The sequence below is a fragment of the Harpia harpyja genome, chromosome 6 (assembly GCF_026419915.1).
Source record: "Harpia harpyja isolate bHarHar1 chromosome 6, bHarHar1 primary haplotype, whole genome shotgun sequence".
NCBI classification, from domain to species: Eukaryota; Metazoa; Chordata; class Aves; order Accipitriformes; family Accipitridae; genus Harpia; species Harpia harpyja.
The window spans coordinates 60,313,787-60,338,352 of record NC_068945.1 but is presented as its reverse complement, the minus strand read 5'-3'; the positions used below and the strand labels follow the sequence as shown (position 1 = coordinate 60,338,352).

The following is a 24,566-nucleotide window of genomic DNA, read 5'->3' as shown; positions in this document are numbered from 1 at the left end:
AATTTATATATAAATATATACACACGCGTATGTATTTATTTTTTTAGGAAAAGGAGGATGACAAATCAGACACATCAAGCTCTCAGCAACAGAAAAGTCCACAAGGTCTGAGCGACACCGGGTATTCTTCTGATGGGATATCAAGTTCACTTGGTGAAATTCCAAGTCATATCCCCAGTGATGAAAAGGATTTACTCAGACAATCTAATAAAAAAGACACTATTTCACAAGAAAGTCCACCAAGCCCCTCGGATCTAGCTAAATTAGAAAGTACTGTACTGTCTATTTTGGAAGCTCAGGCAAGTACGCTTTCTGATGAAAAATCTGCAAAAAGCAAAGAGCTTTATGAAACGTACAGTGAACAGACAAAGGATCATCATAAAACAAAGCCTTTGCCAGTCACTCCAGAATCTTACAGTTCAGATGAGGAAGACTTAGAAGCTATTCAAGAAGGTGAAGGAACCATTGTAGAAGATGGCAAAGGAAGTGCTTCCTCCCAGGCAGACTACAAGGAAGAAGATGAAGGAGATGAGATATCGGCAAGAAGACAACGCTATGATTCTGTGGAAGACAGCAGTGAGAGTGAAAACTCACCTGTCCCGAGGAGAAAAAGAAGAGCTAGTGTTGGTTCTTCAAGCAGTGATGAGTACAAACGGGATGACAGTCAGGGATCAGGCGATGAGGAAGACTTCATTAGAAAACAGATTATAGAGATGAGTGCTGATGAAGACGCCTCAGGTTCTGAAGATGATGAATTCATTAGAAGTCAACTCAAAGAAATCAGTGTAACTGAAAGCCAAAAGAAAGAAGAAGTGAAAAGCAAAGCCAGAGGAACAGCTGGAAAACATAGAAGAATGGCACGGAAAAGTAGTGCAAGCTATGATGAGGATGCAGGAAGAAGACATTCATGGCACGATGACGATGATGAGACTTTTGATGAAAGCCCAGAGCCAAAATACAGGGAAACTAAAAGTCAAGACAGTGAAGAACTTGCAGTAACTGGAGGAGGAGGCCTTCGGCGTTTCAAAACAATAGAATTAAATAGTACAATAACAAACAAATATTCTGAAGCATCTGAACAACAGAAAGGTATTTTATATTTTGATGAAGAGCCCGAGCTAGAGATGGAGAGTCTTACAGATTCACCAGAAGATAGATCTAGAGGAGAAGGGTCTTCTAGTTTACATGCTTCTAGTTTCACACCAGGTACATCTCCTACTTCAGTGTCATCACTTGATGAAGATAGTGACAGCAGTCCTAGTCACAAAAAACTGGGAGGGGAGAGCAAACAACAGCGCAAAGCCAGGCATCGGTCACATGGTCCTCTTCTCCCAACTATTGAAGATTCTTCAGAAGAAGAAGAACTACGGGAAGAGGAAGAACTGCTAAAGGAACAAGAGAAACAGCGTGAATTAGAACAGCAACAAAGAAAAAGTTCTAGCAAAAAATCTAAAAAGGACAAGGATGAACTAAGAGCTCAGAGAAGAAGGGAACGTCCAAAGACTCCACCAAGTAATCTTTCTCCCATTGAAGATGCATCTCCAACAGAAGAATTACGACAGGCAGCAGAAATGGAAGAGCTGCACAGATCTTCCTGTTCTGAATATTCACCTAGTATTGAGTCAGATCCTGAAGGATTTGAAATCAGCCCAGAAAAAATAATAGAAGTACAAAAAGTTTACAAATTGCCTACTGCTGTCTCTCTATACTCACCAACAGATGAACAACCAATTGGACTCCCAAAAGAAGAAAGTGGTCAAAAGACATTGAAAAGTGCCGAAGAGGTATATGAAGAGATGATGCATAAGACCCATAAGTCCAAGTCATTTCAAATTGCAAATGAAAAAGATGAAGTATTTGAAAAAGAATCTTTATATGGTGGAATGCTAATAGAGGATTATATTTATGAATCTTTAGTAGAGGATACTTACAATGGAACTATTGATACTAATCTTGTAATGAGACAAGATGAGAGCAATGAATATATACAACAGAGAGGAAAAGAGAAAAAAGTAAGAGCTTCAGAACAGATCTATGAAGAACCACAGAAAATTACTGATCTACAGAAAGACTACTATAGTGTTGAGACTTTACATTCTATTGTGCCTCAAGAAGATATTGTTTCTAGTTCTTACATCATCCCAGAAAGTCATGAAATAGTTGTATTAGACAGTGCAGTAACTTCCATCACTGAGGAAAAGCAGTTGTTAGATGCAGAAGCTGCTTATGAAGAGCTTATGAAAAGACAGAGAACGCAGCTAACCCCTGGGTCCAGTCCAACACAACCAACTTCAGGTTTTGTTCCCACATCTGATACAAAGGTATCTAGTGTTGGAGAAATAGTGGATAGTACATCTTTAACATCAAGCACTACTTCAGCAATCTCAGATGTATCACCTGTCAGCAGCACAGCACTTTCTATTCCAGATGTTAAAATAACACAGCATTTTACAGCAGAGGAAATTGAAGATGAATACTTAACAGATTATGCCAGAGAAATTCAAGAAATAATTTCTCATGAAACATCAATGTTGACATACTCTGAGACATCAGAAGGTGCTGCATCAGTTTTACCTTCTGATACAGCTTCCTTAACATCATCTACATCTTCAGTTTGTACCACAGACAGTTCATCACCTATAGATAGTGCAACCACAGGTTATGTAGATACAGCAGATGCTGTAAGTAAACTAGTAGATTCTGAAGGTGTCAGGATAATAACCCAAGTTCCCTTAACATCTACAAAAGAGTACTCTGAAGTGAGCATGCCTTATGAATCTATTGCCGGAGCCACTAAAAAGCCATCTATAGCATCAGATATGGAAAGTGTGGATCAAGCTGCAGTTTGTTTGCTTGAAACTGCACCTTCAGTAATGGCAACTACAGTTATAAAACCCAAGCAATATGCAACTGATGCCATTACCTTTGATACCTCCAAAGCAGAAAAGGAAGCAGCTGGAAAAATGAAAAGTACAAGAGAGGCTGGCTTTGTCAAAATTCATCATGAAGATTCACACAAAGAATTGGGTGTTGATATAACAAGAATTAATTTGACTAGTGTTACGTCTGAGCAACCACCTGTATGTATAGCATCAGTACCACTTACAGAGCCTGCATCAGAAACATCTTCTGTACCTACTCCCAGTGTTGTAAGTAAGGCCAGCATGGTCTTTGTGCCTTCCTCAGCTCCTGCTGTAACATCCAAAGTATTCTCGCTTTTTAGAAGCTCTTCTTTGGATTCTCCTGCACAACCTTCTCCACCCCCACCTCCTCCTCCTCCACCACCTCCTCCACCACCATTACCTCCACCTACTTTACCCAAGCCAGCTATTTATCCCAAAAAGAAGTCACAGATTAAGACTCCAGCAGCAACAGTTCCCACGGTGGTACCTTCAGTCACAAGTGTTCCAACACTAGAGTCCACAGCTGTATTAAAGAATCATGTGGTACCTATCACAAAAACATACACCCCAATACCACCTCCTGTACCACCCAAACCATCCTCCATTCCAGCAGGGCTTGTTTTCAGTCACAGGCCTGCTGAAGTAACTAAACCTCCAATTGCTCCTAAACCAGCAGTTCCTCCACTCCCAATAGCTGTTCATAAGCCAGCAGAAACACAGCCCAAACCAATAGGTTTGTCATTGACTTCAAGTATGACTCTGAATTTGGTCTCTGCAGCTGAATACAAAATAGCATCTCCCACTTCCCCTTTGTCTCCACACTCTAACAAATCTTCACCAAGGTTGACAAAACCCTCACAGGAAACCTATGTTGTCATCACATTGCCGTCTGAGCCTGGAACTCCCACAGAAGCTATAACTAGTCAGGCTGTTACCAGCTGGCCTTTAGAAGCACCTTCTAAAGAACTGATTCCCCAGCCTATGCAACCAATTTTTACTCCATCCATGAAAACTATGGAAATTCAAAGTATGGCAGATCAGAGTATGTATATTTCAGGTGCTTTGCAAGCTATTCCTGTCACAACACAATCAACTTTTGAAAAAATACCTAGTTCAAAATCAGGTGTAGTAACAACAGAGGTAACCAAGACAACAGTGTCTGTGGTTAAGGGCCCAGTGCCTGGTTTTGGTTTAGGTAGTGTTGCTATTACTATGCCTCCAGAGCCACTACATATAGTAGATCAACCCAGGTATAGAGAGAATGGAAGATTCCATCCTTTGGGTGATGTCATAGATCTTCGCACTTTAACTAAGATGGATATTGAAATGAGAGACAGCTGTATGGATCTGTCTGCTGTTTCCATGGATGTGAGAAGGCAAATGCCGGCAAGTGATACATGTGGGCGGCCAGTAAGTACTGTCCAGCCAGCTATAATAAATCTTAGCACTGCATGTGTTGCCGATCCTTCCCTGTCTGTAGTCACTGAGACAGTAACTGTAATGACCTGCACCGCCACTGTAAGCTACACTGCCAGTACAGCCAGCCTTGTGGATCTGGGACATGCGATGACAACGCCGCTTCAGCTAACAACATCAAAACATTTTGAGCCTGCATACAGAGTAACAGGCAGCCAAGCATTCTCTGCAGGTAGAGATGAAGTGCCAATAAATTTATCCCTAGGTACTTCAACACATGCAGTGACATGGGCTACTACGAAGCCTGTTACTGTACCACCTGTTGGTGTTACAAACGGTTGGACTGATCTCTCCACTTCTCAAGAGCCAATGGAGAGTGGAGCAGTTGACCTTAGCACTACAAAATCCCACAGAACAGTAGTAACAATGGATGAAACTACTTCAGGTATTGTAACAACAGTAATAGAAGATGATGAAAAGCCTGTGGATCTGACTGCAGGGAGAAGAGCTGTCTGCTGTGATATGGTTTATAAATTGCCATTTGGTAGGAGCTGTACAGCACAGCAGCCACCAACTACACTTCCTGAAGACCGCTTTGGTTACAGAGATGACCATTATCAGTATGATCGTTCAGGGTCATACGGCTACCGAGGAATGGGAGGTATGAAACCATCTATGTCTGACACAAATTTATCAGAAGCTGGACTGTTTGCATACAAAAGCAAGAATAGCTTTGATTATCGAGTTGGGGCAACTGATGCAGCAGTAGATCTTACTTCTGGAAGAGTTACTACAGGTCAGTATGATACAGCAGCAGATCTTTCTTTGAAATATAATTTTGATGTTCCTCACCTCATTTCAGGATGATTTTTATTATTTTTCCTCTCTTTCTGTTGTTTTGTTTTCTTTTGGACAGTGTGACAAATTATTCTGGATTACACGTGTTTTTCATTTCTTCATTTTACATATGTGTTTTGCACAGAGGTGCCTGCATGTGCCTGCATGTTCAGAAATGCTGTTTCCTTCACATCTAAAGTAAATCATTAACCTGAAGATTTGCATGCAGTTTCCCCCTCCCATTTAATTCATCAAGATGGGATGACTTTCAGAATCCGCAAAGCAGCATTCTTTTGAGGGACTGGACTGTAACTTTGCCCTGTAATTTCAGGTGAGGTTATGGATTACTCAAGCAAGACTACTGGTCCTTATCCAGAGACTCGGCAGGTGATTTCTGGCATCGGGCTCAGTACACCACAGTATTCCCAAGCAAGAATGGTATCATCTCTGGCTTCCCAGTTTGGTGTTGGAAGTGTTTTAAGATCATCCAATGGTGTTGTTTATTCTTCAGTAGCGACTCCAATCCCATCCACATTTGCCATCACTACACAACCCGGTTCTATTTTCAGTACAACTGTCAGAGATTTACCTACTCTCCAAACAATTGACTCAGTGCCCTCTTTATCAACTTTGCAACAGAATCAACCGCTCCCAAGATCATACAGTTTCTTGACTACAGTGGCAGCTGAAAAAGATAGTGCAATTACTGCCATTGATATGGAGACAGGGTTACCACCTCTTACTATAGAAACTATTACCACTGAGACAACCAACTTGATACCTGCTTTAACTACAGCATCTGAAGTTTATACAGACGTAATTGAAGATGAGGTTGCCCTTCTCATTGCCCCTGAAGAAGGCAAACAGCAGCAGCTTGATTTGGAGCGTGAACTTCTTGAGCTTGAGAAAATTAAGCAGCAGCGCTTTGCAGAAGAGCTGGAATGGGAACGTCAGGAAATTCAAAGATTTAGGGAACAAGAAAAGTTTATGGTGCAAAAAAAGCTTGAGGAGTTGCAATCCATGAAACATCATCTCTTATTTCAGCAAGAGGAAGAACGACAAGCTCAGTTTATGATGAGGCAAGAGACATTAGCCCAGCAGCAATTGCAGCTTGAACAATTCCAACAACTTCAACAACAGCTCCACCAACAGTTAGAGGAGCAAAAAATTCGTCAAATATATCAGTATGGTTATGACCCTTCAGGAACTGGCTCGCCACAAACTACCACAGATCAAACACTTTTGGAAGGACAGTATGCAACCTCAGAAAATGGGCAGTTTTGGCCTACTGATGATGCAACCACTACGGCTTCAGGAGTGCTGGGTATTGAAATTCCACAAAGCCAAACATGGTATACGGTTCAGTCTGATGGCATTACCCAATACATACCTAGGTCTGGTATCCTAAGCTCTGTTTCAGAAATGTCTCTTAAGGATATTGATGTTAGAGAGGAGAAGCAATTGAAAAAGAGAAGTTCTATGCCAAAATTACGTGGTCCGTATGAGGAGCTTGAGGAGACCCTGGAAGAAGAGCCCCGGTGCTTCAAAAAGATAGTGGACAGTGGAGTGCAAACTGATGATGAAGACGGAGCAGACAGAGGTTACACAAACAGGAGACGGAGAACTAAGAAGAGTGTTGATACGAGTGTTCAGACAGATGATGAAGATCAAGATGAATGGGATCTTTCTAGCAGATCCAGAAGGAAGCCTCGTGTAGGGAAATACAGTGAGAGTACCACGGAGGCAGACAAAGCTAAACAATTCTCCAAGGTATCTAGTATTGCAGTTCAGACAGTGGCAGAGATTTCAGTACAAACAGAACCTGTAGGAACAATAAGAACACCTTCAGTCAGGGCCCGATTGGATGCTAAGGTTGAAATCATAAAGCACATTTCAGCTCCAGAAAAGACATATAAAGGAGAAAGTTTGGGATGTCAAACAGAGACAGAGTCAGATACTCAAAGTCCCCAATATCTGTCAGCTTCATCTCCTCAGAAAGATAAAAAACGCCCAACACCATTAGAGATAGGATACTCATCCCACCTTCGTCCAGACTCCACATTGCAGGTAGTCCCTTCCCCTCCCAAATCTCCCAAAGTTCTCTATTCACCCATTTCACCTGTTTCACCAAGCAAAGTTATAGAGTCAGCATTTGTACCCTATGAAAAACCCATCACTGATGACATCAGCCCTCAGAAGATGCTGCATGCTGACATTGCCACAGTTCCTCCATCAAGCCCAAAGGCGGCAAAGATGATGCAACGCTCTATGTCTGATCCTAAGCCCCTGAGTCCCACAGCAGAAGACAGTTCCAGAGCTCAGTTTCAGTACACTGAGGGTTTCATGGTAAGAAGTATTTGCTTGCTTTTTTTTTTTTTTTTTTTAATATGCAATTCTACAGCTATCAGTACAGCATGAGGGCTGACACATTCATTTGCAATACCTGTGTATGTAGTCTTTTTGTACACCTTGCTGAAAAGTCCCAAGGAATGTCTGCTGTCTAAAACAATGGTTATTTGCTTCATTGCTTTGCCTGGAAATAGAGGAATCGATATTACAGTCTTACTAAGATGCAGAAAAAAACACAACAAATTCTTGTTCAGAATTTGGAAGTTACTTTATGTTTTACATGGCAATTAATTGCTAATATAGTGGTTACCACCAGTTCTTCAGAAAATGAAAAACATTTTCTTTTAATCATAAAACACCCAGCTCTTGTGGCACAGTCTGTAGTGCATTTACCGTGAAATTACTGCATGTGCCTTCTGAGAGGCAGCTAACACCACATCTATAATTACCTTAGTTAGCTGACCTTTTTGACCCTTGTGAGATTTCTTGGCCATTTGTGATTCTGTGGGTAATCTTTTGTGTCCCAATGTGTACATCTTTTATCTCTTCCAGACCAAAAGGTCTCATATCACAAATCCATTTTTTGTTTGTTTGTTTTGGATAAGGAGGATTATCAAATAGTTATCCAAGTGTTGAGGGCTGTTTCTTATGGGGTCAGGGAAGGCAATTTTGTATAAGGCTGACATCATCAGGAGTAAAGTTTCTCATTTCTGCAGTATTCCTTTTCCTTGAGTAGTAAGATTTCTGATTTGGGAATCAGTCCATTATTTATGAATAAGCGGAAGAAGTCTTGGCTAACAAAATACATTTATAATTTAACACGTTCTTGGCTGTCCTTATGTCCGAGTCCATTCTTTTCTGTCAGTTGCAGGGTCATTTTCTTATTTGTCAGAGCTCTGGAAGAGTTGCCATTTGAGTTCTTCAGCAATTTTTATCTTTTATGTTCAGTTATCTGTGAATACATGAGTGATTAGTACAGGCTGGATAGAATAAAGAGGGTTTGTTCTCTATGTTTGATAACTTGCGGTGGCTTTCAAATGCAGAATTGTCTGGTTATATCCTCCAAGGCTCCCACTGTAAGCAGTTTCTGCAGCTTCACATATTTGTGTGGATATTAAATGCTTACTATGCTGTTACTGCTTGGAAAACAGTACTTGGAAGTTTGAAGGGAAAACTGTAGTCATGGCATTGGCACTCCATATCAACATCATTCCCTAATGCAGATTAGCAGAGTGGGGGAAACTGTGGCACGAGCACTAAAATTTCATGTAGAGGGTTTGGAACAGAATCTTGATGAACGTTGCTCATGAGTTAGAAATTGTTGGGTTCTACTAGATATTGGAGAGCAAGTATAATATTGTAAAATAACTGTAAGCGTAGTGAAACTATTACTGAGGACAGATTATTCAGTTCACTTATTTCATAGATACATGTATATTTTATATGAATTGTATACTTTGTAGGATGGATGATAAATTTTATAAACAGCTGATTGTTTAAAGGCCTTTACAGTAGAGTTTGAACACATACAGTATTCATTAATGAGACATGGAAACAAAGGGCTTGTACATCATTGTTTATTTTTTACCCACGTTTATTACCATTTTGCTTTGACCCCAAACACTAATGAGCTATATTGTTCTTATTAGCGTGCAGCCATCAAGCAGCAAACAGCCCATGTCTCAAAGTACTTACAGTCTAAATAAATGAAGTGGACATTTTTATGGAACATAGGGTGCAAATAGACAAGCGCAAGGAAAGTAAAACAATTCCATGGATATAAAGTGGGCTGCACTAACTGTGTCATGCAACATATGGTGAGGAAGCAGCTCTGTAAACCTCCCATGATCATCATGGCTGCTTTCAGCTCTGATGTTATGTTAAGCATTAAGTCTGTTATACCCTCTCTTTCTGACAGAGTTTTGTTAATTAAATATCTGAGGTTCAGTTAGCTTAGGCTGGGATCAGGTACACGAAATTTAGAGCAGGAAAAGAGATATATGACAAAGAAAGAGAATATTTACAGTGACACTTAGAGGAAGTAATCTAATGACCTCATCAGCATCTGGAAATATGGTCATAAATTGCTTTTGCAGTTGCTATATCAGTTTCAGTTCTCAATTGCTCTGTCCAATTATGTTGTCAAGGAGGGATCTTCAGTATAAGATCTAAATGATCTCCTAGTTTCCATGAGACTTACAGTATTCTCTCCAACATGTCTATGTTTGTTTATACCAGCTGAGAACCTGGTTTTAGGACTGTAAGATCTTGGAAGCACAGGAAAGAGTAGACAGTGATTTCTTTTTTCGTACCTTTTGTCTGTGTGTCACAGTGGACAGTGGAAGTTCTTCCTGAAAGTTAGCATACACACAGTGTCACTGCTGACAAAGCATAAACCTTGTTAACATTTTTTCAACTCTAGAACTGTGTTGTTATAGCAATATTGTTGTTATACTTGAGTTTAAATACAGGATCGCTTTTGGATTATCCTGCTAAGTATGAAAGTAAGATGTTTCCTCAACTTTAGAATATTTTTGGCACTGGGACTGTTTTTACATTCTTTGTTTGTACAGTGCCCACAACAGCTAAAGTGCTTGTCTGTTAATTCTCTGTGTACTCCTTTTGTGCCTCCTGACTGGAGAGCTCATAATTGCTTAATTATAAAAAGGGAAAGGTAGAAGGGACCAGTTAATGTCATTCAAAACAATGAATTTCAGTGCAGAAAAACTTGTGAAAAGCTCACTCTGGAAAAGAGAATTTACTAGAACTGAACATAAAAGAATAAAATGGAAATGAAAGATTGATCTTTCACTACCTTAGGGAAATGGAGTGTGTATATGAATATTTTTTACGTGGATGAATATCCCATCACTTTTTTATTAGTTCTTGTTTCAGTGTTATGTCTTTGTCTGCATTCATAAACATTGCAGGTGAAAAGGGTGTTCATGGGTTCATGTATATGTTTCACAGGCTTCTTTTTATGACAGTTTATCAAAAAAGTTGATCCTTACGCAATCAATGGGACTAAAAGGGTAAGAATAAAATTGGTCTCTTTCTAAGGATTACAATGAAATGATACCTTGTCCTTCAGGCAATACACTTTCATCATTGATGTACTTCTTCCATTGAAAAATACATTTATTACAACATTTCAAGAAAAAAGATTATGGAGACTATGACTAAGACGGTTAAATTATGCCTCTATGTTTTAGAACTGCTGCTTTAAATATAATTTTATTCCTTAATGCACCCTTTATAGGAAGTTACTACAATGTTTTATCTAATCTAGTATAAGTGAAAGGCTGAAGAACAACCTGGCAGCTAATCACATAATAATAAGTATCCAGATAATATTGCTTCAGTGATGGCACATTTAATTTCCAGGTAACAAGTTATATGTTTACATTACATTTTCATTTACCATCTATTGTAGTCATTGCCTCTATTTGAACACTTGAATGACCATAGAAGGTGGCTTCCTATTAATCCAAAGTAAAGGTATTGCTTTCCATTATGTTCCCTTTGGTAGTTCTTATGTGCTGTACATTTCTGTGATATATATTAGTAATCAAGTGTAGCTGCGTCAAGGAAAAATTGTGAGCTATAGTTTGTCAGCACCAAAAAAAGTTGTGGAAGCCACCCATCTGGAATTGATACTTTGTAAAGATACCTAATTTTCCTGTTTTGTGAGCTTTGTGCTGCTTGAGCTCCCAGTGGCAATGAGCTCGCCAACAATGAGTTTGATAAACTGTCCTGCAGTCCAGCATGGTAGGATTCCATGGAGAACAAAGCCATAGCAGTGGTTTCCATGAGCACACTAGGAAGCGTTAGTAGAGTTTGGAAGTGGAGACTGAAACTCGTCCATTCAGCAGCATCAAAAAATTGTGAGTACCTGTCTAGTTTAATAAAGAAATAGCTTTATACCAGTGCATCACAGAATCAAGTCACATGCCAGTCACAGTCAACTTCAGCACTTGTACACATTGCATATGTGTAATCAAAGATGGAAGTTGTCTTCCTTTTGCCTTTGGATGCAAAATGCCTGCTTAACTAAACTGAAGCTAATTGCGAAAGATCTTGCACATGAACTGTCACACATGTAACACCTACAGCTAAGTAATGCATAAAGACTCAGCAGAAGTGTTTGTATTAGTGAAACTAATGCAAAGACACATCTGTCAACAGCCTGTCAGCTTCAGGGTAGAAATTGTACATTTAAGTTTCAACACTTAGAACAAATTCTATCAACCTGTTTATTAAAACAGTTAACAGAGACTTTTCTCAAATTGTTCATCTGATGTGACTTGCTGCAATTGTAAGGCAAATATAATTCGTATACTATAGTAAAAAAGATAATGATTTCAAGCAAAATCCCAAAAGGTTGTTTCTTTATTTAGATAAGAATTGCAGGACTTCGTCTGTAATAAGAGCAGAAGCAATTTTATACTGATTTTAAAAAAGTGATTTTAAAAGTGTAAATTTCCTTAAATGACATAAATTTAAAAGTAATGAAAACAAAGCACTTTAATCTGTGTTTTATCTTCTATGGTATTCTAAAGTTTTCAACTTTAAAACTGAAGGTTAGGACTTTGGTGATTTGGGCTGTCCTTTGCTGTATCAGACAAACTGTACATCTGGGCACTGAAGAGGGGGAAACGGTAGTTGTTCCCAGTAAAATTTAAACCTTCCATATATTATATCCATGATGTTTTGCTTGTTTATTCAGGACTAAGCTGATCACCAGACTTATATTTCAGCGAGGAATGTTCTGCTTGGTTAATGAAAGAGAGAAAGAGTAGGGATAATTACCTGGTTTGAGGTTGGGTATTTCTGTTTGTTTACCTTCCTCAGAAGCAGGGATTAGGTTTATTTCTTAGTGGCATGCCAGAATTTCAGGTAGCAGGTTTCTGCTGTTGTTGGAGCACAGGACATCATTGATGTTTCCCTTGGTTTCTTGTTATCTGGGCTTAATTCCAGCGAAAAGGAGTGGGTACTTTGTTATAGCTCTTATAGTTACTGTAAAATATTCAGAAGTGTTTTGTGGTCTGAAAGATAGGTGGTCATATGGTTGTAACTGCAAAAGGCTTAATTCAGTGACTTCAATTTTCCATTTTAGTCCCATGATTCAGTCCAGAATAAAAGGAAGAACTTTTTTTTTTTTCTGTAAAAGTTATATTTCAACATGAAGGAGCCATTACCTCTTGCAGAAAAAGCTGCTATTTGGGTTTAAGTACAGATGGGTGTTGAGTGAGGAACCATCTTTGGTAGGATGTTAGAGTAACAGATATAAGTGCAAAGGTTTTTTTTTCCTTTGCTTCCAAGTGACATCTGTGGGCTGTGGTTTAATGAAACTCTTCTTTAGGCACTGGTGACAAATGGTTCTTCATTTTGGCCATGCATACACCAGTCTTAAAGAACAGCCTGGGAGCAGCCCGATTTGCGTGATTCATATGGTTTGCATGCAGTTTGTGAACTGCATACCTGGGTCTGCCTGACGGTATGTTACCACACTTCGCAATAGGCTAAGTCACTGAGTATGATTAGGCACGCATGTTCCTGCATCCCTGAAGAGTGCCCTGCAGCTACATATGAGGCTGGTTCATTGCTTATAGACAGGAGACCTTGGGATTGAATTCAGGCCAGCAATCCAGAGAAGATGTAGATGCACCCACTGAGTTCCTTTTGTGCTTGAATATCGTCACACGCTTTTTTGTGTGTTTCAAACAAATTCACTGGAAACTGAGTTGAAAAGATGATCTCACATCTAGAAACAATACTAGACAATCTTATCCCTGCGTAAATAGTAAAATAGGACTTATTTATCTTCTCCTTTAACTGTGTGGTTTTAGCTAGATTTAAGATTACTTTTTCCACTAATGGTCTGAATTATTTACAATTTAGAGTCCTGTTAACATTTCAAGCTACTGCTTCCTGTGCTGTATTTGAAATCCTTTGGAATGACATTTATGTGACTCAAATGAGGTGTCTTTTTTCCATCTGTCAGATCTTCAAAACAGAAAGACTACCCCACATTTGGTCAACATATCATATAAACATTGTTTTCTAAAGCACATTTAACTGGGTTAGTCAGTCTTGCCTGATACTTTCAAATTAGTCGATTTCACACCTTCTCTATTCAACCAAGGGACATTCCTGCATAATAGAAAATTATTATGGTATTCACTCTTTTCCTTTTCAAAGGGGATCCTTAACAATCTTTTATAAAGCATGAGATTTATGGCAGAGTTGACAAAGAGCCTAGGTTTTCTGTCACTTGGGCCTTTTCTCACCTGCTGTCAGCTTATCCATCTTCCTCTTAAGCCAGCTGTCATATACACATTAAAAAACCACCCCTGGCCACAAATCCCATCCCTCACTCTTTTATCTTCCATAAAAGACAAAGAAGAATGAAGGTACAGTAATATCTTTCCACTCATTTCCAGCTGACTTGGTTATCATGGTTATCCATTTTAGGAATACTTTGAGGTTTGGGTGTGGAGAGAGGCCAATGTCATGTTCCGTGCTTTAAATAATAAATACAGCATATAAATGTATACAGCAGAACAAAGCAGGCACAGAAGAATGACAGAGGGAGAGGCACATACCAACCAGCAGGTTTTGGCCTACTTCAGCTCTGTTTTGCCTCAGACTTTCATCTTCTGTCAAGCCATGGATTACTGTAGTTAGTCTGAATATGTAGTAGGAGGGTAAATTTTCTTCTAGTGTAACTGCCTGACTGAACTCAAAAGAGAGTTTCTTTCACATGTTCTGCTGATAAATTTGGCTTCCTGCATTTTACTCTGTCTACTCTTTTATGAGCAGCTATGACTGAAGCACAGGAAAATCATATTGTACTGAGCGAATGAACATACATTCTCCAAAAGGAGCAGAAGACCAATGTCTATGAAATGTTCCCTAGAAAGGAAGCACTGGCTGTACTATGTTAGCAAGTTTTTTGGTAGAATAAAAGCAGAACAGTACATCAAAATAGCTGATGCTAAAGTATCTGTGAGTATACCATGTTGTTGTCCAAAAGGGCCCAGTCATTGGTTTGGACTGGTTTTCCCTGCTGGGATTTGAGCACATTTGAGGTACACTTAGGAAAGAGCTTCCTATTTAGTTTTCTCTGGAAGGAATCTAGTTTGCATGCATGAAAACCTCCCTGCAAACCATAGGAATGTGCACTAGCTAGAGAAAACCAATTTATTCTTGTCAAAGTAGTCCAAACTTCATCTCATAACAAAGTGCAAGCTTTTCCCCATCATTTTATTAAAATATTTTTAAGTTTGTAAAATATTGTCTTGATCAGCCAAATGTGATTAAATGTTGCTTGGAAGTGATCCAAGACTGGCAAAAATCCATGATAGCTCATATGTCCTATATGAAGATTACTAAAAAAAAAAAAACAAAAACAGAACCACAGTACATCCAAAACTTATGATTGGGTATAATTAAATATAACAAAATATTCTGAACAGTAAAAAGATATTCTGTATGCATCTTCATTCTCCACTGTGTGAATGGTTACCTTTCCTCTGCATATGAGGCCTCCAGGGTGCTCCTTTAACACGAAACAGTGCATTTAAAATTCTCCCTGTTTTTTGTTTTGGGGTTAGGGGTTTTTTTTAGAAACAGTTCAGGGTATGCCAGTATTGGGATAATTATTCTGTGCAATCAGTTCCTTAGGATTTAAAAGGGTGCATCTCCATTAAATCCTGATACCTGGGCATACTTTCTCCAGGGACATACTTGTCCCTGGAGATTAATTTATTTTTAGCATATGAGCTACTAAAAATTTCAAAACTCTACATTTTGCCCTAAAGAAAAATATGAAAAATATCTGCAGAGCTAGATATACCCCATACAATCACCCCAAAAAGTAAAAATAAAAAAAGGGATGAAATGAAGGTAGCCAGTAATCTTTGGGCTAGTTGTGTGTTGTTAATACTCATCACTGCATTATTAACTTCATAAATCATCTGCCAGAGCTCTGAAGTTTTACTTCTCATCTCTAGAAATACTGGCTAGGCCACATTCTCTTGTGCTATCAGTGTTTCAAATTGCAGTGTGGGCTAATAGCACCTAACAGTTTTGGGTTTTTTTTTTAAATTGATAAGGCTTGCCTATGTTAGAACTAAGTTTACCTCAGTTCTGATCCTCAAAATCCTATTCAGGCATTGGTTTTCTGAGTCAGTGACTTCATATTAAAAATAATTTGTTAAGATAAATAACCTTATTTACAGTTATAAATTAAACCAGGTGTAGGCATATGGGTTTACATACTGATGGTGCAAAATTATATTTTAGTATGAAATATTGAGAAAAATAGTCCCTTCTACTGTACTTCTTTACTTTCTTACTCTAGCACAATATTATTTATTGATCATCTAAAAGTTTTGCAATTACTAGTTTTTAATGGAAGTTTACTTTCCATCTGCCAGCTGAAAATAGATATCTTAGGTCAAATTGGTCACTGTCAAACTGGAAGGCAGTTTTTAGTGGATCAAACAAGGGTTTGTCATAGGCTTTACTTTAATAATTCAATTGCAATTTAGAGTATGGAAAAAGCACTCATATAGCATTTGCAGATCAATATAGGAAACACAATTACTTTGGAAAGCAGAATTGCAATTCAGAGCAATGTTCTAAAACCAAATTCAGTAATGATACAGACACTACAGGTGCAAAAGAAAAAAAAAGTATTCAGAAATACAGCTGTTTAGGCAACAGCAGTACTGAAAATGTTCAGGTGTAGTAGCAAAAGCTCAGACTTAATATGACTTAAAAATAGGAAGTGCTTGCAAGAAAGGCAGTGGTGTTCTTGGGAAATGCTGACAACTTGTGCATGTGTAAGATATGTGTTGTAATTTTTCTACCCTACTCAGTGGTTGGTGAGACTTCAGGTATAATATTACATGCAGTTTAGGTTAGCACCACTTAAGGGTTAGTGGGACTGAAGAAATCCAGCCTTGAGCAAAAGAGAAAGCATAAAAGATTTAGACAACAAGACATCGGTTGAAAGGCTGAAGGATCTGGCTGTGTTGATCTAGAAAGAAGACCGAAGCTGGACAAGATAACAGTCTTTCACTGTGTTAAACGTTATTTTAAATAGGACAGCTACTAACCACTCTTCACGTCCAGTGGACGCAGGAAGGGGATTGTCTCAATTTGTGGCCTGGGATATTTAGTATCTTTATAACTGCAATAGCACAAATGTCTTAAAATCAATATATTTTAGTGAAACTGTGTTACATCGGAATATTGGCAAAAATATAAAGGGATAGACAGCCTACATGACTGATTTCCCTTCCAAGCCAAGAATACCTTGAGCAGTATGAGTAATAGCATTATCTTTAAAAATTGAATTCTAAAATTAAATACAACTTTCTGTAGTATTCATGGATCTTCTTACACATTATCATCCACATCATTGCTGTCAATTTGTATTGATACAGCATTTGTCACAGACTACTCAAGTAAGCTAACCACTCAGACCATATAGGGCTCTTTCTATAACCTGAATGACCTCAGTGATACAGTATTCATTTAGAAAATTGGAAGCTGAGACAAAGACAACAGGTCCGTAATCAAATAGCTTAAATGCCACCTGTCTTGTTCCTTCTATCCCTTAGCTGAAGTGGCATTTATTCCCAATTTTACATTCCTCTCCTTACATTTCTCTTCAGAAGCCTAGAGAGGTCTAGCATCTTCCTTGACTAACACAAGGGCATAGGCTACCTAGTTGAGATATGAGGGATTGGAAAGATCATGTTTAATGTTAGATACTGGTGGTGTAAAATCACACCTGACCTGGTCACTGTAGATTCCTGTTATAGTCTGCAGGCAGAAGTATTCCAAGGGAGCAACAGTTCATCTACTTATTTTTTATTTGTACTTTAAAATATGATTAATCCCACTGATTTCTCCATTGATTACAAAGAGATTCTAGATGACTGAGACTGCTTTTGGTCAGGTGAATCCCATAATCTCTTGAAAAGCTTGTCTTCAGAGTCTTCTGTGTTCTTATTTCCTGCTTTTTCTCTCATTAGAAACAGTGAATTATTTACTCATGTACTAGTTTCCTCTTATGAATTCTGCACAGCATAAGTTATGATTCAGTTAAAGTTAGAATTATAAGTTGTTTTCTAGGTGCCAAAGCTCAATTAAAAAAAAAAAGATTAATTCACTGAAATGTCATTTAAAAAAAAAAAGTCTTTCCAATAGTTCAGTTTCTCCCAGCATGCTTTTAAGGTGAATGGCTGCTGACAGATGGGCGTCATAGTGCAGACAAACCTCTTATTTACAGAACGAGGTTGGCTTTGTTGATACCAATTCAGACTTTCAGAAGCTATCCTGTCAACAGTTCTCAAATCTGACCTGGAGAGACCGAGATAGTTTTTCCTTTGTACTTATCTTCTCAGTTCAATTTCCCCAAATAATTTCCAGTTTTGTTACCAGGAAGGAGTTGAACACTGATAACTTCTTCAGAAACTCAGAAAAGTGATTTACCGGCTGCAGTGTTCAGTTCAGGGAGTGGGATCCATAATGGGTAATGGTATGCTAAGCGCTTACAGTCTCTGCGTTTAAAATGAAGATATAAGACAGGAATTAACAGTAGCCAGTTTGCTCTGTGCTGTGATGCCTAAGTCAGCCATTTAGAAACTCCAAATACAGGGGTAAGTCTGAAAACATTGTCACAGGATATGGCTTAGACATCTCTCTGAAACTGAGGCAGAGCCTGAAATTTCTGTCTTCGTATTCCTCCTCTCCCTCAGTATGAGACTACAGAGGAAGCCTGCCTTTTGGCTCTCCTCCTACAGAACTTCTTGCATTTTGTACAGAACGAATTCGGGTCTCAGTTCAATTTCTCTTCACATTCTCCATCTGTACATAGCTTCCCTCTAATCTCCTTACTAAACCCTACTTCTGTTTCCCAGACAGTCTCTCTCTGACACTTTCTCTCATCCAATCTAAGTGGTTTCTATCAAAATACAGCTTTTATTGTCTCACCTTCCTCACTTTGCAAGCTGTTTGCTAATGCGGAATCCATGTCAAGCATCAAGTGTGGTGGTTCCCTTACACTGCCTGGCAAGCCTGTTCCCTGGTGTAGGATCATAAATGCCAAACAGGCTAAATGGGCTAGCCATTAACTAAAAGTAAAGGCAGGGTTTGAAATTCAATAACTAGTATGGAGGAAGGCCTGAAGGAGGATTAAATGCTGAGGATTTCCTCAATGTGTGTGAGATGAGAAGTTTAACGGTCCTGATTTCTCTAAATCTGGATGACTGCTTGATATAGACAGTCAGCAGTTGCCAGAGGTGAAAAGATAGTCAGGGTGATGGATGGGGTGAATCAGAATGAGAGTTACCCACCTAAAATTTAAGCCTAATATAAGGAAGATTAATTTGAGACTCAGTGTTCATTTTCAACTCTGTATAGCATTAATAAAACACAGTGGCATAAGCCTCAGGAAATCATAAGGTAGCTTGGAAGTAATACTTACTTCATAAGCCTGTGGAGTACATTTTCTGTTACCTCTTTCATACTTGTGTTTTTGCTGTAGATATATGGTGTAAGAGGGTAACAGTGAAATAAAACTATGCTTCTTGTCTGAGTTAAAGTTGGAAACAATGACTGTCTTTTTCAGAAATTTTACTGTCTGGGTTAATCACTTACATCTTATTGATACTCCTTTTATGATTCCTAACTTATCTACAGCAGAAATATCATGGTTGTCTAGGAAGAATGGAAAGGAATCAGTGAGTTTGTCCTTTGCTCATTTGATCAGTGATGCAGTGGTATAGAGAGTTTTATAGTAATGCCTCCAGATATTTCTTCAGGCAGTAAAAGTCATTCTTCTGACAGCAGTAGTGTAGGCTGCTCCAAGTCCTTATGTTCTTACAGCCTGTTTGAACATTGCTTGTCTGAGTGAACTGTAACCCAGGCAGAGGAACCCATTTTTATCTCTTTTTTCCATTTCTTCATCATTTGGCCCAAGAGCTCACCAAAGAAAACATTGTTATAAAATAACATTTTTCCTTTATATGTATACATATATGTATATAAAATATATGTAAAAAAGCAAATGACTTTTCTGGAGGGTATTTTGCAAACATGATAGTATTTTTCATGTCAGCAGCACAGCAGTTATGGAACATTTTTGCCTACATTGAAGCTTGTATTTAATAAAAATAAATACTGCAGTCCTTACTCTTTCACACCTTCCACAGCATCTTGGCAGTAAATCTGTCAGGATGTTGGTGCCTGTATTATGTTTTGCAAACATTAACTAGCTAAAATTCTCAGCCATCACAGTGACTGGGAAAAGGATCACCAACAAATTAGATTGGGAAGGTTATGTGGAGGACATGTAGTCCCACCTCCACCTCAAAGCTGGGCTAATTTCAATGTTAGATCAGATGACTAGAGGGCTTGTCCAGCTGAATTTTGAAAATCTCCAAGGATGGGGTTTTCACTGTCTGTCTGGGCATCCTGTTCTGGGACTTCACTGCTCTCATGGTGAAGAATGCTTAATTTCCCTTGTGCAACTGTGCCTTTTGTCTTTCACTCTGCATCTCTTAGAAGAGTCTGAGTCTGTCTTTTCAGTAGTGCTGCATTTGACAGTTGAAGACAGCAATTAGCTGTTTTTTCCAAGCTAATGAAGCTCAGTTCCCTTAGCCTTTCTTCACAGAATCAGAATCATAGAATTGTTTAGGTTGGAGAAGACCTTTAAGATCATTGAGTCCAACCATTAACATAGCATTGCCAAGTGCACCACTAAACCATGTCCCTAAGCTCCACATCTACATGTCTGTTAAATACCTCCAGGGATGGTGACTCAACCGCTTCCCTGGGCAGCCTGTTCCAACACTTGATACCCCTTTCAGTGAAGAAATTTTTCCTAATATCCAATCTAAACCTCCCCTGGTGCAATGCAAGGTCATTTCTTCTCATCCTATCACTTGTTACCTAGGAGAAGAGACCGACACCTGCCTCGCTACAACCTCCTTTCAGGTAGTTGTAGAGAGTGATAAGGTCTCCCCTCAGCCTCCTTTTCTCCAGGCTAAACAACCCCTCAGCTGCTCCTCATAAGACTTGTGCTCTAGACCCTTCACCCCCTTCGTTGCCCTTTGGACGTGCTCCAGCACCTCAATGTCTTGTAGTGAGGAGCCCAAAACTGAACACAGTGTTTGAGGTGTGGCCTCACCAGTGCCAAGTACAGGGGCATAATCACTTCCTTAGTCCTGCTGGCCACACTGTTCCTAATACAAGCCAGGATGCTGTTGGCCTTCTTGGCCACCTGGACACACTGCTGGCTCACATTCAGCCAGCTGGTTACCAATACCCCCAGGTCCTTTAATGTGAGGCAGCTTTCCAGCCACTCTTCCCCAAGCCTGTAGCACTGCATGGGGTCGTTGTGACCCAAGTGCAGGACTCAGCACCTGGCCTTGTGGAACCTCATACAATTGGCCTCGGCCCATCGATCCAGCCTGTCCAGATCCCTCTGTAGAGCCTTCCTACCCTCAAGCAGATAGGCACTCCCGCCCATCTTGGTGTCATCTGCAAAATTCCTGAGGGTGCACTCAATCCCCTCATCCAGATCATTGATAAAGATATTAAAGAGAACTGGCCCCAGTACTGAGCCCTGGGGAACACCACTTGTGACCCATCACCAGCTGGATTTAACTCCATTCACCACAGCTCTGGGCCTGGCCATCCAGCCAGTTTTTTACCCAGTGTAGAGTATGCCCGTCCAAGCCATGAGCAGCCAGTTTCTCCAGGAGAACACCGTGGGAAATGGCATCAAAGGCTTTACTAAAGTCTGGGTAGACAACACCCACAGCCTTTCCCTTGTCCACTAAGCAGGTCACCTTGTCACAGAAGGAGATCAAGTTAGTCAAGCAGGATCTGTCTTTCATAAACCCGTGCTGACTGGGCTTGGCCACCTAGTTGTACGTGCTGTGTGATGGCACTCAAGATGATCTGCTCCATAACCTTCCCTGGCACCCAGGTCAGGCTGACAGGCCTGTAGTTCCCCAGATTGTCCTTCCAGTCCTTCTTGTAGATGGGGGTCACATTTGCTAACCTCCAGTCAAGTGGGACCTCCCGGGTTAGCCAGGACTGCTGATAAATGTTTGAAAGTGGCTTGCTGAGCACTTCTGCCAGCTCCCTCAGTACCCTTGGGTGGATCCCATCCGGCGCCATAGACTTGTGTGTGTCTATGTGGTGTACCAAGTTGCTAACTATTTCCCCTTGGATTATGGGGCTTCATTCTGCTCCCCATCCCTGTCTTCCAGCTCAGGGGGCTGGGTACCCAGAGAACTGGTAACTGGTCTTACCATTAAAGACTGAGGCAAAGGTGGCATTAACTACATCAGCCTTTTCCTCATCATAGAACAGCCAATCTTCACAAGCCCTGACCATCTTATTGGGCCTGCATTGGGCTCTCTAGCCAAGATTTTTAATGCTTTGGGTGGATATAAAACAGGATGGGAAGAGTATGGGAACCTTTTCCCAGTCCTGCCTGTCTACTTAGCATTGTTGTTCTTATTAGCTCTGGTGCAGTGACACTCGAACTGCTGTACTGCTGCACTTCAGAAGCAAATTATGTTCCCTCAAGCACTTCCTATGCAGCTGTATAAAGAAATACACAGTACCGTTCAGGAAACACTAGCCTATGCCCCCCATTAAGCTCTCAAACCCAGTAATTAGGTTAGAGTAATTTGGGAGATTGCCAGATTTTTTTTTTTTTGCACTAAAACCTCCTCCTCTTTTTCTAGATGTTTTTTTGATACACTGAAGTTTTGAGAAATCATCCTTTCATAATAAAAACTAGTACTGATTATAGACATGTAATGCATGATATATAAATTCTGAGATACTAGCACCTCAATGTCTGTCATCATTATAGAAAGAAAATCTATTATAAATGTATTCTGGATTTTTAACTGATAGATTAGAAAATACCTCTTTCGTTCCCACGTTATGGGAAACTAGGCTTGAAAATAAAGATCCCCCAAATCCAGTGACAGTATTCTGTAAAACATCTCTATGAGGGATTTCCTTCAAAATATGACATAAAAATTATTTCCATGTTTTATACAAAAATAGTAAGAAGCTACTATTGAAACATAAGTGATGGAGCACTGCCAAAACACTTCTAAGTTACAGCACCATCCCAAATTGAAGTTGGCACTCATTAATGCCTTTTTATTTTGGAATTTCTTTGACTATGATTTTTAGAATATTAATGTTGGAATATTTTCCTCTATTTTGGAAGAAATTTTTTTTTTAAATATTTTATTATTATTTAAGCAAATGTCTGTATTAAAGTAGCTTTACATTTTCTTGCAGAAGAGTGACTCTGGAACTAGAATGGTTTTGACTCCTGTTTCTACTTCGGTTTACAATTCTTCAAAGATTCTTGAGGTGTATGACCCTTGGTCTTGAAATACTAATGTTTTCCATTACTACTCAGTATTGATTGCTTATAGTATGTTTAAGCAACTAAATTCATGTGCAGATGAAGATCTGTCTTTCAAATCCTGTTGAAATATGGAAGTTTGTTTATAATCCATAAATATCATATCTGAGTAACAGGGGAGCAACGTTTGTTAGAAGAAGTAATACATTTTAGTAACTTAACATTTTAATACTAAATGTATCTTAATATATCTGCACTTTAAGGCAGATAAAATTTAAGATAAATGATTAAGGTATAATTGAAGGAAAAAAAGTGAAATAATAAAATTGATCATGGTTTTTTCTGTCTTCTATAATTACCTGTTTGTGTGCTTAATGTAGAAGGCTAAGTATAAGGTAGAAAATAAATGAAGAAGAAAATTATCACCTCATTTCTGTTTCTATTTCTTATTACTTTCCCAGTCATTCGCATCCAGTTCACATTGGATATGCACATATTCCTACTTTGTTCAGCCTGTGTAGCCTCTCCATCCATTCTTCAAACTTCTGTTAGTCCTTCTCCTTCTACCCGTTCTTTCTTCCTATCATTTACTTATTGTTTTCTTTTCTCCTTCTTTTTATGTTTCTTCATGTCACTTCTCTTTTGTATTTTCACTATTGAGTCGTTACTTTAAAGCATGTTTGCTGGCTTCATGAATCTTTTACCTCATTAATATTCAGAGCAGTCTCTGGCAGTGTTATGATGTCAGCCACATTGCCACCTTAGCCACCAAGGATAGGAGTGTTACCAGAAAAGGGGCACAGAGAGCTGTCATCAGATGGGTCAAGCTCAAAAAGAAACTTCAAGAGATGTTACTTTAGAATTAAGTGGGGGAAAAGGAGGAGAGGCATGGGTCCAGGAGAACAGATGTGTGTCCACCTCATGATGAAACCCAAGTAGTATTATGTAGAGAAATCTAAACTGGCTTTAAAGAAGTTATCTGAAGAACTAGAAGTCTTGTATTAATGTTGCACTTCATGCAAGATAATGCACATTAACAGTTCCTTAACAGTACTAGATTTACTCCCCCATTAATCTACATACTGGTTTCAGCAGCAAAATTGTGTCTGCTGCAGTTTGCCAGCTTATTCTGGTGTACGGGCACAACTGAGGTTGCAGAAAGAGAAATAGGAATAGTAGGAGAGAAGAAAATACTTTAAACAAGAACTGCCTCTGAACTCTTTGTGATCTATTATAATGGCTTAAGCTCAGAACTGAGTATGTTCATTGACTTTTAAATCCATAGAAGCTTGTGCTTATATCTCAGGGACTGTTGTAGAAGACATTAATTGGATAACTCATATGAAACTCTCTGAAATTAATGGTACTCTCTGTTAATTCAGTGAGCATTGAGGAAATTAGAATGAGGATCATGCCTTCAGGAAATTAAAATGATTTTTTTTCTCTGAACTGTTTTTTCCACTATTTCCAATATAAGGAGGCTTTTTTGCACTTTCTTTAAAACAAAACCTCTCAATTCTGATTATTATAAAAAATGGAATGCCCAAATAGATGGAATGTGGGAAACAGGGAGAAGGGCTGTTCGTTTAAACGATTGAAATAGTTAGTACCACTGGAAATGTTCTAGTAGAAAATAT

The 24,566-nt window shown here is 39.1% G+C and overlaps 1 protein-coding gene across 7 annotated transcripts in view; it reads left to right on the top strand.

Annotated features, from left to right (window-relative positions):
- The window catches only part of PCLO (piccolo presynaptic cytomatrix protein), a 396,779-nt gene that overhangs the window by 192,526 nt on the left and 179,687 nt on the right, over positions 1–24,566 (top strand). For all 7 annotated transcript variants that reach the window (XM_052789184.1, XM_052789180.1, XM_052789182.1 and 4 more), the window contains exons 5-6: positions 48–5,115; positions 5,488–7,502. In XM_052789184.1, coding sequence (XP_052645144.1) covers positions 48–5,115; positions 5,488–7,502 — 7,083 coding nt within the window. The remainder of the gene's footprint in view (positions 1–47; positions 5,116–5,487; positions 7,503–24,566) is intronic.